Source organism: Fusarium odoratissimum, assembly GCF_000260195.1.
Source record: "Fusarium odoratissimum NRRL 54006 unplaced genomic scaffold supercont1.17, whole genome shotgun sequence".
In the NCBI taxonomy this organism is placed as follows: domain Eukaryota; kingdom Fungi; phylum Ascomycota; class Sordariomycetes; order Hypocreales; family Nectriaceae; genus Fusarium; species Fusarium odoratissimum.
The window spans coordinates 775794-790889 of record NW_022158703.1 but is presented as its reverse complement, the minus strand read 5'-3'; the positions used below and the strand labels follow the sequence as shown (position 1 = coordinate 790889).

Here is a 15096-nt window from a genome sequence, read left to right as displayed (position 1 = left end):
ATTGGCATACAGGTATGAAACTGCAGTGACAAAAGATATGTACATAACGTCGTGTCTAAGTAATGTTCTAACCCTATTATTATACAAACAAGTAAAATTCAGTATGAGCCTCTCTCATGTCCTCCGAGGCGGTGGTGGCGACAGTCCCTGCTGTGCAGCCTCGTGTTCAACAGCCAATCCCATATTCGAGTGTGCCAACTCAATGCTTCTCGCACTCCTTGCACTCTCACTTTCCCCTCCAAGGGGCCAGCTATCATCTCTTGTAAACTTCATCTCCTCCCTGTTGAACTTGTACTTGATATCAGGTCTTCCATCTTCGAGATCATCTGGTGAAGGCGGATCATTCTTGCCCCAGAAGTCGAACTCTGCTGGTTCTTGTTCCTCGGGGATGTTGCGTAGTTCCATGCCGTCGGGGTTGTTGTTTAGAATGGGAGGATGACCGGGTGTTAGGGGGCCGGTGGAGATGTGCTTGCTGCTGCGTGTCCATGTCCAGCCGGAGCCTTTGCGTTCGCCGGTTTGGGAGTCGAGACGGCGGGAGGTGTATGATGTGTGAAACTTTTTGAGGATGGGGCGGAGAATGGGTATGCATTGCACCATGATTGTTCCAGCAACTTCTGATGAGTACCAAACTTGTGACATGCCGTTGCGCCCTGGAATTTGTGAGTGAAGGTTGTAAGACTGAGATGAGAGGACTTACAGATGTAGTAGGCATCACGGCCATTTCCTTGGTCCTTCCAGCTAACTCGAATAGCCGAGACGATAGCAATACTAGACTGGGGTTAGAAGTATGTTCTTGGCCGTTGTTCTCTCTTGACTTACATCATTCCCAGGCTCATTGTGAAGCAAAGGCCAATCTTTTCAGCCTTCTTCATCTCCAACCCTCTCGTGATAAGCCAAGGGAAGCATGCAAACACGAAATCCATAATGATGTTGTAAACTGCACCCCGTTAGTATCCTCCAGCACATCTCGTTGTCCACGGTCACTCACTGTTGCCACCCTCCTTGAAGTCATTTCGGAACTTGGAATCCAAGCAGAAGTCGAATCGATACCAGTTGTCGTACGTTGGCTTGCCGCAGACTTTAGCCCATTGGAAGAAGACCTTGACGATCATGTAGGCGTTCATGCTGGCAATACAGAACCAAAGGATCCATTTCTGCCAGCGGTTACTCATTCGTAATAGTGTTACCGCGAAAGCTGTCTTTGTCAATGCTTGGCCGATCAGTGTTCCGCATGACGAGACGTTGATGAGTATATGCATTCTGTCGTCCCATTGTTGTGATGAGTCCTTGAGAACATAGCCGTTTCCGAATTCCCAGACGATAAGACTGTTGTTGGCGAGAAGGATGAACTGGATCTGTTAGGATGCAGCTTCGCTATGCTGGGACGATGTGTACTCACCCATGATACCAGGAGGATATAATCGTCGTACCACATTCCATGTCTCCTCGTAATCTTGACGTACAACCTCAACCACAGAAAGAAAGTCGCTCCCGCGAACAGAGACCATAGCCCGGCGTTCAACTCGACATAGGGATTGACAAAGGTATGGACGGGTCCGTCATCTTGGTCGTCGCGAAGCCTTAGCTTCATCGCTCACATTTCCTCCTCGGCGGCAACAAGATACCCGATGTTTCGTTTGGCGAATGCAGGTACAGATTCGAGAAACCAACAACAAAACAGAAAAGGTATCAAGAACAGCTAGAAAAAATCGGGGGAGCCACAAACGTAAAAGAAGGATTCTGGACCAGCACCCCCTGGTCCTGCATGGGATGGGGTTCGCTCTTGTGCTGGGTGACGAGCATACGCGAGATGTATTCGCCCCTGCTTGGGATAAGCCTAACACTCGCTTGGCTAAGTAACCCTTGCAAACTAATACGTTACGGGGTCTACCTTAATCGGATACTGGGGCCGCGTGGTGAGCTTGTTCGATGTCGAAAAGGCCTCTGTGGCGGAGATGCCGCGTGGACAGACTTTCGTATTTTCTGTTTCTTGAAACCCGAAATTGACGTAATAGACTCAGCTCAGGCCTTTAAAACACTCTTAATATCTACCGAAACATGAGTTATGCTTTTTTTCGCCATCGGGTCTGGGATGCAGGATGTTGCTTTGTCGGAAACGAACTCCACGGACCTGACACGATCATCACGAAAAGGCAGTTTCACGCACACGGTACACGGCTCTAAAAGAGCCTATCAGCCCGAGGAAATCGTAAAAGCAAGGCCCGCCCATCGTCCGGGGTTGCCAAGTGGCTTTGTCTCCGTCTCTTTTCGTTGTGCAGATAAAAAAGTGAAACGACGAAGTGATTCCTATTGCAGGATGAGGCCCCTGTCTCGGGAATATGTCGAGGCTTCCTATACGTGGTTTAACTAAACCCTTGATCGGTCACCCCTGACAAGGACGCTTGGACGATTTCGTCCTTGCGGGACCATGTGGTTTGTTTTTAGAAGAACGAGAAAAGTTCCAGGCTGTGTGTCACTAACTAAACTGGTCATTACTTTCTTTTGCTTCCGCGGGGCAAGCTTGATCAAGGAAGAGGGGGAGAAATGCGATCATTGTCCGTGACCTGTTTGAGTATGATCCTGGTGACGTGATGCAAAAGTGTCTGCATTGGATCGGTAGATTATCACATTGGCGCCGGGGGACAAAACTGATTGTGGATCGAGGACCGTTGAGAAGCCCGGGGCCGAGAACATTCCGCAAATTAATGAGATTGAAAGGAACATTATAAGCTGAGATATAGGGAGGACGGGTCAGCGATTAACTCTGATTAATGATGCATTTGTACTGGAGCCAATCACTCTATCTGCGATTCCCGTCGTACGTTCGCTGACACATACTGTACAGTCCACAAGGTTATCGGCCGAAGTCCCAAATGTCCGACCCCGATTCAAAGTTCCTCATTCAATGTCACTGTATTCTTCGCCTCACTCGCGAAAGGCCCTAACTAACACCCTGGCTGTTTTACTTCAGCTCATAGCCTAACCCGCGGGTCCGCGATTCCAGCGCCGTGGTTCCCGGGATCCCAAGGTCCGTCCGCGCATCGACCATCAGACCGTTTAGTGAAACACAGACTACCAATCGCCCACAAAACGACGTTATTTTTCAATATTCAGGAACAGCGAGCGGGGAGAGCGGGGCCAGCAAAAACGACACTGGCAATCGTAAAGCAAACCATGCGTGTCCAAAAAAGCAAGGGGAGGGACGCGGAAGCCCACGCGGATATAGGGCCAGGATCAAGAATAAGAATAAGGTGGGATGCACTGCACAAAAGTAAGATCTGACAAGAGGAATGCTAATTAATTAATATCACTTTTGGGTAACTGTGATTACGGTGCTATTTCCCTACCCTGTCTTGCTCTTGGTGCGAGCGACGACGACCACGGCTCTTACGACGCGGGACTTGTCGAACCAGTTGAACAATCTCCCTGCTAATTTAAAACCGCCCATTGTGATGCCGTATTCTGCTAACAATTTGTCTTGGCGATCGAGGAATTTGACCAGGCCTGAAAAGACATCGTCTGTGATCTCCTTAATCGTGATCTCGTTGCGGTCATACCCGCACTCCACCAGTTGATCTCTGTACTCTGTCTCCGAGAGGAAGGTTTTGAGTGGGCAGCCCATCATTTTTCCGATGAGTCTAGCCCTCCAGATGTCCTTGGTGGAGGCTTTCTCGTTGAGAAGGAGATCGAATGCCATGTAATTGGCGTCGAGCTCTTTGGCGGCGTGTGAAAGAACGGGTTTTCGGGACGGAGAGAAATGGTAGATACAGTCGAGAGCAAGCAGCCATCGCTCAGTATACTTCTCATCAGCCAGTGAATAAACAGCCTCTCTGATCTGGGGACTCCAAGTCTGTGGTTTCGCAGCATCAGCGCGGAAGAGGCTGAACGCCTCCGCATCAAATGCAGTCCCCGCCTCAGACAACTCGCGATAAATCCTGCGTCGCGACGTCTGGACCTGCGCATCATTAAGCGTAAGCCCAACATAGCGAAAATCCCTCCAGCCCTGCTCCGTAGCCGTCCTCGCCAACTGCCAAGTCTGGTCACCACATCCGAACCCCAGATCTAGAATGGCGAGGGAACCGCGAGGACTAGCTTTACCAGGTGCATCACCCGACAGCCCGGCGGCGCTCACAACCTGCTCGAGCAGTGCAGAGGCAGCCGCGGGGAGCGTGTCAATTGGCTCGCCTGTATGGGTTTTCCTGGGAGAAACGTCAATGGATATGTGATTGAGGCTGCAGAAATGTGGCTGGGCTTACCAGTATCCCACGTTCATCCACATGGATGGTGGTCGCGTTGTGATGTTGAGCTTCCAGTGTCCCAGGCCGTAGATATCGCTCATTCGCATCACCACCAAAGCAATGATGCCAGCGATGGCCAGGGCGGTGATGAGCCCCGCGGCAAAGCCAAGACCAAAACTGTCTTGATCGAAGAACATGGTGTCGATAGCGATTGCGGTCCGCGCCGTGAGCTAGCGGCTGTCAATTGTGATGAAGAAAGATGGGTGACATTTCATGGTCGCTCAATTTACGCACTGATTTCACCCACTAACTACAACTTCGCTAAATGACTAATTCCAGTACAAATTAATTAAAGTTACTGCAATTGTAGCGGTTGGATTATGGCATTCGAGGTGATAACGCAAAGAGAAATCTGCATTTATCTATTATTCTAGTCATTATTCGTCATTAATTCTGTTCCCACGGAATCGCTACGCCAAAATCTTGAGCTACCCTAATGGCCGACACAACACACCCTTCCAGCAGCACCATGCCATCCCAGCACCATGCACCAGCGATCCACACATTATCCTGTCCATTGACCCAAGCCATGGCCTCATCATCCTCGCTCTTCTTCGATCCCGAATCCCCTAGCAATTTCTGAACGAGAGCCTGGCCCTTGGTGTTTCTGAGGGTTCTAGTAAACTTGGCCTTTTTGATTGCTTCTGGCTGTGCCTCTTCGCGTAGGGGACAAGTGCTGACAACGACTCCACTGGGCATGGCGTGAAGAGCCTCTGTGCGAGGGCTTCCCACGTCGGTGAACATCGTCCGCAGGGTCAAGACCTGGGCTGCTGAGGTGTCTTTTGAATGGTGCATGCAAGCGATGGATTGACGGGAGCTGGCATCATCGGTGTCGACGACGCTGATTCCCGCCTTTTCCGGCTTCAAAACAGAGCTTTCGACTTGACGGGTTGGAAGCTTCGCCAATGTAGACCCCAGCGGTTTGAAGATCCGGCCAGCGACATCAGGGGAGACGGAAAGGACAACGCGGTCGAAGACTTGCTCATGGATGCGCCCAGATGCGTCAACGGTAGATTGCCAGCGAACCAGCACGGTACCATCGACCTGAGGCACAGCTTCGATCACACGACTATTGAGGTTGACATCCTCCAGTCCCTCTGTCAATTTGGCCTGGACCTGCGAGACTCCGCCGCAGACAGCGTAATGTTGCTTGCCATGCGAAAGCTTCTTGTAGTTGACGATGTCGCTCGCGGGGAATTGGAGCAGCTCTTCGTGTGTGCACGTCGCTACACCGCTCAGAAGCGGAAGCAGATAGCGCGATGTATATCGTCGGGGTAAACGTATGCGATCGAAGTATTCGGCAACGGTCTCGCTGTATCCGGAAGATGTGGTCTTCAGTGGCGCGACAAGGAAGCATGCAATCGTGAACCAGAATTGGCACACAATCAGGAAGACAATCTCGATAAAGTGCGCAATCACAGCGCGATTGCCCGGCCACGGCGGCGGTGTCTGGTGCAAGTTCGATGCATGAATGAAGTATGTCTCGTTATCGCTCCCCTTGACCGGGACTGTTCCATCGGCGCTCGTAGCTGCTTTCGCAAAGACAAAAAGGAATTTGATTGGATGCAGCGGGATTTGAAGATGTTGATACATGCGCATCAGGTTATGGTAGTACCCGTCGGCGCTCGCGCGCATCGGCAGATCGATTCGTTCAGCATCGTCGTATTTCTCGTTCTTAATCGTAACAGAAGCAGAATCAAAGGATATTCTGTCGCCCTGGAGGGAAACGTTATTGTTAGCGAGAGGATTCAAACCCAGGGCGAAGGATCTCGGTTGTCGTTGACGACGTGGCGCACCTGTTCGAACAACGTCACCCTATAACGGTCTCCCTTAATAAGATAAGCACTACTAAGACCGGCGAGACCAGTGCCTATAATAGCGACTCGACTTTTCGTATGCTTGTCGTTCATGATGATGGTGTTTTGTACTCTTCTTTACTTACTTAACATTGGAATCTTTGACCGTTCTTGATGGAAATTTGCAGAGAATGTCACCTGCTGGTCCTACCCTGTTTCCGACAGTGAATGGCTCCAAGGGAAAAATGAATTGAATATTCTGATTGGATCATTTTACGCTCAGACGGTTCCACAGTTCACAAACGTTGAGTGCCGAGGCTTGTTGTTGTTGGCGAGGTGCTAACCAATAATTCAGCAGTGAATGAGCTGATCTCCGGGAAAATCGGCGCCTCCAAAGCTGAACGCATGTGAAAGAGAGTTCGGCATCCTAACTATCCGCTGTATCTTCGTCGATCGCGATCTTGCTGAAACTTGACAAATGTCATGACAGCGAATGAGACCGTCAAGAGTCGTTATATTGAACCTCTCCACGCTGAAAGTGTCTGGTGTGTCGGATACGGCAGTGCTCAGCGCAACGTGGCAATGGGCCAAGAACTGTGGGCGCTATAAGCACCTACTCAAACTGCGTCACAGCGGGTCCAGGGAAGCCAAATACTTTCTAGAACGTCTTGCGATATGCGATTGCCTGTTGTTGGTTGACCGATTCTTAGCGATCCTGTCATAAGAACCTAATAGATACTTTCGAACCAACAACTCAGGAGTAGGGAAAAGTGGCATAATGTTGCAAAACTTGTTCCTTCGGCGCTTCAAGGTTCTGTAACTGCAGTGTTTCGGCAGCTTAACTACCAGAGGTGGGGATTGAAGAGTTTTAGGCCGCACTGGCCAAAACGTCCAGGTCAATGAGGATTGTTTGAGCATTAGCCGTGAGGTCGACAGTCGCATAACAGTTTATCACGTCAAATGCTGAAGATACACTGAGCCGACTGGATCTACAGAGTAACGAAGGCAGCTTCAATGGACGAATGGAAATGTCAACTTCACAGCAGCAACCTACCAACAGCAACAGCAACCTAAACTTTGGTGGCCTCCACTCGCTTGACAGCTGCCAACAGGCGGCACGGCCCCCGAACCCCTGTTGAAGATTCAATGCCCAGTGACCTCACCATTTAGCGACAATCTATCATCTCCAACCTTCGCCCTATACTTCCTCATCAGGGTTTCACAAAACTGCTGTCTGCAGGTTCCTGACCGTATTCGTGAATGTGATGCAGAGAGGTTGAAAAACTTGGGAAAAATGCATAGTAAATGGCCGCGCGACGATGAATGAAACAGTTCCTGAATCAACCTCTCACGTCCAGGATCTCCTCGGATAGGGCGGCTGGGTCGGATACCTTCTGATCACGAGCGCTTATAAATCTAAAGATTGGTAAGCTATCGATATGAGACGAGGCCACGCAGTTTGGATCCTTATGCTTTGGGGTAGGTTGAGGATTGTGTTTTGCCGTATGGGCTGCACTCATGCTCTAGTTGATCTAAGACACTGCCAGCGGCTGAACCTATATTCTATAGACTAAAGACTATTCCTCCTTGAACACATCATACTTGTACTTTGACCCAGTGTGATCATCCCGGAGCCCAGATTGACCAATGCCATAGACATTCTCTCGCAGAGTATGACCCCCTTCACTAGGTATTTCGTGATACAAGCCCCTTCTTCGGAGCTCTGGCACTAGTAGTTCAACCAGATCCTCAAAAGTCCCTGGCGTGGTAACATAACCAACATTGAAGCCATCCAAGTCTCCCTCCTCGATCCAACGCTCCATCTCATCAGCAACAGTCTGAGGACTTCCAACAGAGACTGGTCCCAGTCCACCGATGCCAGCCTTCTCGGCAATGACTCTTGGCGTCCACTTTGGAACATGTTCACTGGTGACAGTGAATGCATCGAGAAGACTTTGAACCTTGTGCTGCTCTAGAGAGTCCGCAGAGGTGAGTTCTTGGTCAAGTGGAATCTTGGATAAGTCGATGCCAGTCCATCCGCTGACGAGAACTAGTCCACCAATAGTCGAGGCGTACTTCTGTAGTTCCTTGAGCTTTTCTTGCGCTTCTTCATCAGTGCGACCAACTATGGGAGTGAAGGTCGCAAAGAACTTGAGCGATTGAGGATCTCGGCCTAGTTCAGCAGCCTGCTTCCGAATTGCTTGGATCTTAGGTTTGAGCAGTTTGGGTGAGTGGGAAGACACGAAGATGCCTTCTGCATGGGTTGCGGCAAACGTCTGACCGGCAGATGAGGTACCAGCTTGGAACAAGAATGGTGTGCGTTGAGGTGAAGGGTCAACAATATGGCGAGTGTCCAAGTCAAAGAACTTGCCATGATGGTGGATGGTCCTGATCTTTTCGGGATCCGCATAGCTGTCGTTCTCTGGATCAGGGGAGATGGCGTCATCTGCCCAGGAGCCTTCCCAGAGTCTGCCTTGCGGTTAGTGTCAAGCCCTACGAGGGCCATAAAAAAGTGACATACTTATACAGGACACGCAGGTACTCATCGGCCTGCTCATATCTCTCATCATGTGCAATAGGACTGTCCAGGCCAATGGCTTTGAAAGCCGCTTTCTTCCAGCTGGTGACAATGTTCCAGCCTTTTAAATGATGTTAGTCTCTCATGGGTGCCGTTTCACCACTCAATACTTACCAATTCTTCCTCTGGTGAAGTGGTCCAATGAAGAGAAGCGCTTTGCCAGGAGAAAAGGTGGCTCAAAAGATGTTGAAGCAGTGATGGCGAAAGACAGGTTCTTCGTCACAGCTGCCATGGCACTGATGGGAATAGTTGGATCTGTCATGGGCCATTGAGCGGCACGGCGAATACAGTTGTCTAGCTTCCCTTCATATGTGTCATAACCGCCATAGGTATCTGCCAGGAAGAGCGCGTTGATACCCCCCTTCTCAAGCAGCTTGGCTAGGTCGATCCAATACTGAAGGTCGCGCTTTGTTGCCGACTTGTCTACTGGATTCTATTTGGATTTAGCATCGGTTTGCTGCAAAGAGTGCAGTGGTATTGACCTTCCATTGACCTGGCGATAAGTGCCCAATCGTTGACATGTCAAAGGCATTGATGATGATTTTCTTCTTGAGATCATTGTTGCTGTTGTCGGTGGCACTCCCGTTCGTAGTTGAGTTGGGCGCCATATCAGCTGCAAAAGAAATAAGCCAGTTCAAAATTACAGATTGTTTTGTAAATGCTCAGGAGATGGGGGAATTGCAATGGTTGTCAGTTGAGCTGTATATGCAAATGCCATCCTGCAAACCCATTTCAAGTCCGAATTGCTTCCATATTTATGTTAACGAACCCCGCAAGTCCAATCACGCCTTCGCATCTTTGATGCCACTTGAGTACAAAAAATCACGTCTTCGGCAATAGCAGGATCTAAATCGAGTTGTGACTTGCTGAGACTCTTGCGTGATCCCGATAACGGATGTCACAATCATGATCAGACCCCGCGCCTTCAACGGACTCCAGATCAATAACCGTATGTTAGAACTCAAGGCCTTAGCGAAGAACCAAACGCATCAAGCTACATGAGCCTGATGGAAGCATAATATCGTGTACCTGTATCCGGACTGTGACATACAAAAACACGGATGTCTGCTTGTTGGTATTCGCACATCACCAAAAGAAAGCCCAGATTATTCACATGATGCGAAATGGGAAACAGCAACTGGTTTAACAAATCAATTTGTTTAACATAATTCGTAACACGTAAGCGAATGTGAGGTATTCTAGTAGTAATACATATAGCCACTTTCGACGAAAAGGCATGAATCAAAGAAGGTATCAGGTCAGCGCTCGCTAGAAACATCCATCTTGTTCCTTCTCAACTGCCCCAGGCAGATCTTTCATTCAGCAATCTCCTTTTGGTTCAATCTTTTATGCCTCAGTAAGGCTTCTGGCCGACAATATTGCCGGGTCCTGAATATCGAGCAACAGTGTACCATGCGCCCTTGGAGTCCTTGGCGGCGCCAATGCCGATCTTTGTTGAGCTCTTCCAGACACATTGAGCTGACGAACGGTTAGTCATGTATGGTGAGATGGGACGGATTGATTATCTTACTGTAGTGGCCATATTTTGAGAAGTTACCCTTGGGGATAGTCTCTCCCTTGTAGTACTTCTTCTCGTTCAGCCTGAGACCTGTTGTCAGTTGTGTATCATGCTAAGAGAGAGAGTTGACATACCATCCCTGAGCACCAGCAGTGATAGGGTTCTTGAAGCCGTTGCTTGCCCAAGCATATGCAAGATTCTCACCCTGGTTGGGACGGTCCTTTCCTGCAGAGTGCTGCATCTTACCAGCCTTGACCAGCTTCTTAGCATAAGCTGTAGCAGCTGACTCAAGCTTGGAATCCCACACGATGGCCTTGACCTTGACATTTGAGCGAGCGACATTGTGAAGACGCAGAGCCTCCTGCTTATCAGAACTCAAAGCCCGAGTGAAGAGCCTTGCAAAGATGCTACGCTTCTCTTCATCGGTGTCGTCAACCTCTGTATCCTCATCATCGTTATCGGGATAAAAGATGACGGGATCGAGGCCCAGGCGAGTGACGTCAATATTGGCTTCTAGGACACGAGGCTTGTTGTAGTCACTGGGGACCTTGTAGTCGTTCTCAGCGCTGACTTTGGCCTTTGCGGAAACACCATCAGAGTCTCCTCTCTCATCTTGAAGGCCAAAGCCATCGACAGAGATGTCAGCGTCCAGTAGATTGTTGGAAGGTGCTGCAATCACCGTTGAAAGAAACGATGAAACAAGGAGAAGGGAAGAGTGGAGGTAAAGAGTAGATAAATGCATTTTGTCGGATAGTTGAAGATTCTTAGTATAAGATTGTGTGTTTCTGTGGCGTGACAGTTGGGAATATGTTTCAAGAATGCCTGATTCTTGGTCCTTATATAAACTTCAAAAAGCTTCTTCTATGATGATCCAGTCACCAAAGATGGGAAATTCTCTGACGTCGATGAGTGGCGTGGATGGGACTGAGTTGCGGATAGATCACAATCCGTGAGATCGGCGACCCTGAAGACCCTGATCCAGGATGCCAAACCTAACTTTAAGTACCCAGGTGCAAAAGCCAAATTTCTCTCCTGGTTTTTACGGAGGTACCTTGTAGACGCCATTCTTCTGTTTTCGATGCTTGGTAGTTATGCATTTTAGTGGTCTGGCCCCTCGGTAGTTAGTTATGCTGGGCCAAGATCGTGATGTCTCAGATGTTTGCGACTAGCGGTTCTCACAATCCCTTGTTAAAGCATTTAATAAATGATATTTTCCGGCAAACAACGCAAGGGAGAGACAATGCCATTGTTTTCCATTATCATTGCTCCCCAGTACTTCCTTCTTGGAAATCTGAGGCAAATTGTCACACTGTTAGAGTTCGAGTTAGTAGCGGAATGTAGTCCGCATGACCTGGAGAGCCGATGCTCATGAAATCATCACTCCAAGTCCCTGAGAATTCCACAAATAATATCATTTCGATCTGAGTTCCTGTTCATTTGACGGGTATTCAATGGATGCAGAATTGAGGTGTCAGCTGAATACGGTGATGGGTTTTGGCCGTTCCCGGAACATTTACATTCCAAGCACCGCGTCATCCACAAACTCGGTCTAGACTACAAGCGTTTCAAAATCTCAACGACCAAATAACGGGCGCGATGTGACATTTCTAACCTTAAATGAAGACCAAGGCGAGTTGCGGATTCGTCATTCACATATGTGAGACAATCCATTACATTGCTGTCCTTGGGATGTGTAACCCACCATGCCCACCAATGAGGAATGCCACTCAAACCTTGGGTGGCATAAACTCGCCAGTCTTACCCAAGACGGAAGAGCTGAAGCCGTTGGTCTAAAAAGTCTTGACGCAGGGGAATTCCAGGTACGTGGAGGAGGTCTTATGACGGCAGTTGCAGATCCGTCTGATGCGTGCCGATTCTGTCACTTTGGGCTGAAATGGGACATATCGAAAACGCATCATCAGTATTGGATTGCCACGAAAGGCTGTGAAAGCCTTGGAAGCCTTCAAGAGGTGAACCCATTAAGAGATGGCGATCTCGGGCCAATTTAGTTGTCACTCCTTTTGTTAAAGAACTGCTGGGAAATTATCACTTTTATTGTGAATTATCATGAACAAATGCAGTATTCATGATTGATCCTTGCAAAAATGACTCAAACACTTCCAAGGGTCCTTTACGGGTCACAGAAATGTCACAACCACAACTGGACTTATGTCAGTAACGTTAACGAGACCGGTTTAAGGCTTGACATCCAGACCTGCTGCCAATGAGAGTTTGAAGTGACGCGTGTAGCATGCCGGCTTTGTTACCAAGGTTTGGCTGTAAGGCGATCCGACCATAGTGGTAGAATGGCTTACAAAGAAGTAGGGAACCTGTGCATCCCATGATGTGGTCCATTTTTCAGTAAACATCACAAGATTCGTGTGCGCTCACTGGACTTAGAGCTGAGTACTGTAACAGTCCCGGCATTACAAAGCGTTTCTATAGTGATACTACATCCGACTTTGCTTCTTCAGATCCTGATGAGCTATTCCATTTGTCACAATATATCATATAGAAGTATGAACATTGTGGTTGTAAGGACTGGAAATTGTCGGTTGTGTTGCCTTCTTGATTGTACAGTGTGAATATAGTGTTATTAAGGCTCTTTTAGGTAGTGAGGAGAGATAAGATAAGACCACAATATGCATAGAATGCCGGATCTTTGATAATCCGCGACAGATCGACTTCTGAAACCCACTAGTCTATCAACTTCACACTGTGGCGCTCCATTGCCGAGTAATGTCATACTGCTGCAGGGTAATTGTAAGCCATTGAGCTCACGAATTGCGAGAACGAGCAGTATTTTAAGTTAAGATGAACCAATAAATAGCTATTAATAAGACGCTGTCCAAATTAATATGGATTCCTTCCAGGGACTGGTTTCACCGGCATCTCATCATCTAGCTTGAAAATGATTTGTTTGAGAATTTCTTTCTCTCTCAACAACTGCCTAGATATCTATGGGAGTACGCTGGAGTGTGTCCGCCTGACATCTCATAGTCAGTATCTCGTCCCAAATCCCCGGTAAGCTATCACCAATAATATTCAATCTTAGTTTTGGTTGCAGAAGATTGCGAGAGCTTACCATTATTGCAATCAATGACGTTGGATTTTCGGGTTGATAACCCGGGTCCCTGCACCCGTCGCTTTCGTGGGGTAGCACTTTAATTGCTCGCATATGAACCAATCCTAGACACTTTAATAATTGATCACATGTCCAAAACCTCAAAAATCTTATCTCAATGCGAATATTTCTAAAGATCGAGATACACATTCAATTGAGGCTGAACCTCCCATGTTCTGGGCTCTGAAACGGCTTGGTTCAGGTACTACACCTCCGCGGTGCAGGAGCAGCAGATACAGTGCTGCATCGTCCACTGATATGTCAATTAATGAATAATTGTCAGACATTACGTGTATTCGGTTCATTGATGTGAATTGGTGTATTCATATTGTGTTCTGTTGAAATCTACCCCTTAGAGGTTTTACCATTTCGGCTATAATCTTAAAGTATCCCTGCCTGCACGTAAGACCCCAGCACCTGTTCAACACACCCCCCCAGACTGGCCATCGTGGCTCAGTCTGTGCAGTCCGTATTCCTATTGTCAGGTTGGCCATCCTTCCGATCCCTTATTCGGCTCATCCATCAAGCTGTTCCTCTGCTCTAACAAAGTCCTCCGCAGTAAGCTCCTTGAACCTTCTCTCTTAAATCTTATCGTTAATATCCACTAGGCCAACCTGCATAACGAACTTCTGGAACTGCTGAGCGGGTAATGCCTTCGTGAGGCCGTCCGCAATCATCTCGGTGGTGGGAGTATGCCGGACCGAGATCCGGTTAGCGAGTGCTTCCTGGCGTAGCCAGTGGTTATAGATATCGACGTATCGAAGTTTGGTCTGCAGGAGCGCCACGTCGGAATTAATAAGCCGAATAGTCTGCGCGTTATCGCACTGAATAATAATGCTTCTGTTGTCAAGGGTCACGCCGAGCTCGGTGATTAATCTGGAGATAAACATGGACTCCTTCGCAGCCTGCGCAAGTGCCAGCAACTCCGCCTCTGTTGTAGAGGTAGTCACGGTGTCCTGCTTGTTGGCGCGCCATCCAATAGTTCCTCCAAATAGCTTCATCACGTAGGCTTGCGAGCTCTTCCGATCGATTGTGTTGTCGGCAAAGGAAGCATCACTGTACACATCAAAAGTGTCTATTCCGCCGAGTTGTAGTGCAAGTGCCCTGGTGTTTTGCAGATACCGGAATAGGTGGTCCAAGGCCTCATGGTGATCGTCGCTCGGGTTCATATTAAATCGACAAAGTCGAGAAACAGCAAAGGCAATATCAGGTCGAGTGATTACTGCCAGGTAGAGCACTAATCCGGTCTTGCGTTGATACTGCTGTATTGACGCTGTTGATGCGCGCTCTTCGTTCAGAAGAAGTTCTTTCGTGGTCATTAGAGTGAGGGAAGGCTTTCCCCCTTGAATCCTAAAATGACTAGTGATCTTATCCACGAATGACGATTGCGACAGCCAAATCAGACGTTGGTTTCGGTCGCGAATAATCTCAATTCCAAGAAACCACTATAGCATATCTCCTCCAGAGAGTTGGTATTTTTCTCGAAGCTTGCCTATTATCCATTCGACCGATTTTTAATTGGTCTTCTCGTAGGCAACAATGAGGTCGTCCACATAGAAGAATATCAATATTCCTCCTTTCGAGAGACAGCATGGCTCGTAAGGTACAGACTTAAACCCAATGTTCGTAAGGGTAGTGGTTAGTTCCTTTTGCCAAAGTAATAGTAACTAGCGCAAGCCGTATAGTGCTTTCTGAAGCTTGAGAATCAGACCAGGCTTTCGGTAGCCTCCGGGCATCCGCATGTAGACGTCCTGCTTTAGTTCAGCATTAACAAAGGCGTT

The 15096-nt window shown here is 48.3% G+C and overlaps 5 protein-coding genes across 6 annotated transcripts; all 5 read right to left on the bottom strand.

Moving 5' to 3' along the window:
- Positions 1-2: 2 nt before the first annotated feature.
- FOIG_10258 (uncharacterized protein) lies at positions 3-2724 on the bottom strand. The gene is made up of 6 exons (XM_031210582.1): positions 2482-2724; positions 1400-2417; positions 989-1349; positions 820-937; positions 698-768; positions 3-650 (listed from the first exon to the last, which is right to left on the bottom strand). The coding sequence occupies exons 2-6, from the start codon at positions 1589-1591 to the stop codon at positions 115-117; spliced, it is 1278 nt and encodes a 425-aa protein (XP_031060060.1). The 5' UTR covers positions 1592-2417; positions 2482-2724; the 3' UTR covers positions 3-114.
- A 187-nt stretch (positions 2725-2911) lies between these two features.
- On the bottom strand, positions 2912-4493 carry FOIG_10257 (uncharacterized protein). Its single transcript, XM_031210581.1, has 2 exons — positions 4257-4493; positions 2912-4199 (listed from the first exon to the last, which is right to left on the bottom strand). The coding sequence occupies exons 1-2, from the start codon at positions 4433-4435 to the stop codon at positions 3344-3346; spliced, it is 1035 nt and encodes a 344-aa protein (XP_031060059.1). The 5' UTR covers positions 4436-4493; the 3' UTR covers positions 2912-3343.
- Positions 4494-4571: 78 nt separating this feature from the next.
- FOIG_10256 (uncharacterized protein) lies at positions 4572-6350 on the bottom strand. 2 transcript variants are annotated; one of them, XM_031210579.1, is made up of 2 exons: positions 6095-6350; positions 4572-6014 (listed from the first exon to the last, which is right to left on the bottom strand). In XM_031210579.1, the coding sequence occupies exons 1-2, from the start codon at positions 6206-6208 to the stop codon at positions 4686-4688; spliced, it is 1443 nt and encodes a 480-aa protein (XP_031060057.1). In that variant the 5' UTR covers positions 6209-6350; the 3' UTR covers positions 4572-4685. The 2 variants fall into 2 exon arrangements, with proteins under 2 accessions (XP_031060057.1, XP_031060058.1); XM_031210580.1 differs by having other exon boundaries at positions 6241-6350.
- Positions 6351-7570: 1220 nt separating this feature from the next.
- FOIG_10255 (uncharacterized protein) lies at positions 7571-9432 on the bottom strand. The gene is made up of 4 exons (XM_031210578.1): positions 9155-9432; positions 8787-9105; positions 8616-8733; positions 7571-8563 (listed from the first exon to the last, which is right to left on the bottom strand). Exons 1-4 carry the CDS (start codon positions 9278-9280, stop codon positions 7672-7674), a joined length of 1455 nt encoding a protein of 484 aa, XP_031060056.1. The 5' UTR covers positions 9281-9432; the 3' UTR covers positions 7571-7671.
- A 378-nt stretch (positions 9433-9810) lies between these two features.
- On the bottom strand, positions 9811-11221 carry FOIG_10254 (uncharacterized protein). Its single transcript, XM_031210577.1, has 3 exons — positions 10326-11221; positions 10204-10274; positions 9811-10151 (listed from the first exon to the last, which is right to left on the bottom strand). Exons 1-3 carry the CDS (start codon positions 10931-10933, stop codon positions 10027-10029), a joined length of 804 nt encoding a protein of 267 aa, XP_031060055.1. The 5' UTR covers positions 10934-11221; the 3' UTR covers positions 9811-10026.
- Positions 11222-15096: the final 3875 nt, after the last annotated feature.

Bases quoted from the DNA above. Each gene is read 5' to 3' on its own strand.
- FOIG_10258 (XM_031210582.1), bottom strand. From the start codon at position 1,591: ATGAAGCTAAGGCTTCGCGACGACCAAGATGACGGACCCGTCCATACC. The intron at 938-988 runs GTGAGTGACCGT...AACGGGGTGCAG, and splicing joins CTTCAAGGAGGGTGGCAACA to TTTACAACATCATTATGGAT. The intron at 769-819 runs GTAAGTCAAGAG...ACCCCAGTCTAG, and splicing joins ACAATGAGCCTGGGAATGAT to TATTGCTATCGTCTCGGCTA.
- FOIG_10257 (XM_031210581.1), bottom strand. From the start codon at position 4,435: ATGTTCTTCGATCAAGACAGTTTTGGTCTTGGCTTTGCCGCGGGGCTC. The intron at 4,200-4,256 runs GTAAGCCCAGCC...CGTTTCTCCCAG, and splicing joins TGGATGAACGTGGGATACTG to GAAAACCCATACAGGCGAGC.
- FOIG_10256 (XM_031210579.1), bottom strand. From the start codon at position 6,208: ATGAACGACAAGCATACGAAAAGTCGAGTCGCTATTATAGGCACTGGT. The intron at 6,015-6,094 runs GTGCGCCACGTC...GTTTCCCTCCAG, and splicing joins GGGTGACGTTGTTCGAACAG to GGCGACAGAATATCCTTTGA.
- FOIG_10255 (XM_031210578.1), bottom strand. From the start codon at position 9,280: ATGGCGCCCAACTCAACTACGAACGGGAGTGCCACCGACAACAGCAAC. The intron at 8,734-8,786 runs GTAAGTATTGAG...ATCATTTAAAAG, and splicing joins CTTCACCAGAGGAAGAATTG to GCTGGAACATTGTCACCAGC. The intron at 8,564-8,615 runs GTATGTCACTTT...ACCGCAAGGCAG, and splicing joins TACCTGCGTGTCCTGTATAA to ACTCTGGGAAGGCTCCTGGG.
- FOIG_10254 (XM_031210577.1), bottom strand. From the start codon at position 10,933: ATGCATTTATCTACTCTTTACCTCCACTCTTCCCTTCTCCTTGTTTCA. The intron at 10,275-10,325 runs GTATGTCAACTC...AACAGGTCTCAG, and splicing joins ACTGCTGGTGCTCAGGGATG to GCTGAACGAGAAGAAGTACT. The intron at 10,152-10,203 runs GTAAGATAATCA...ACCGTTCGTCAG, and splicing joins CTCAAAATATGGCCACTACA to CTCAATGTGTCTGGAAGAGC.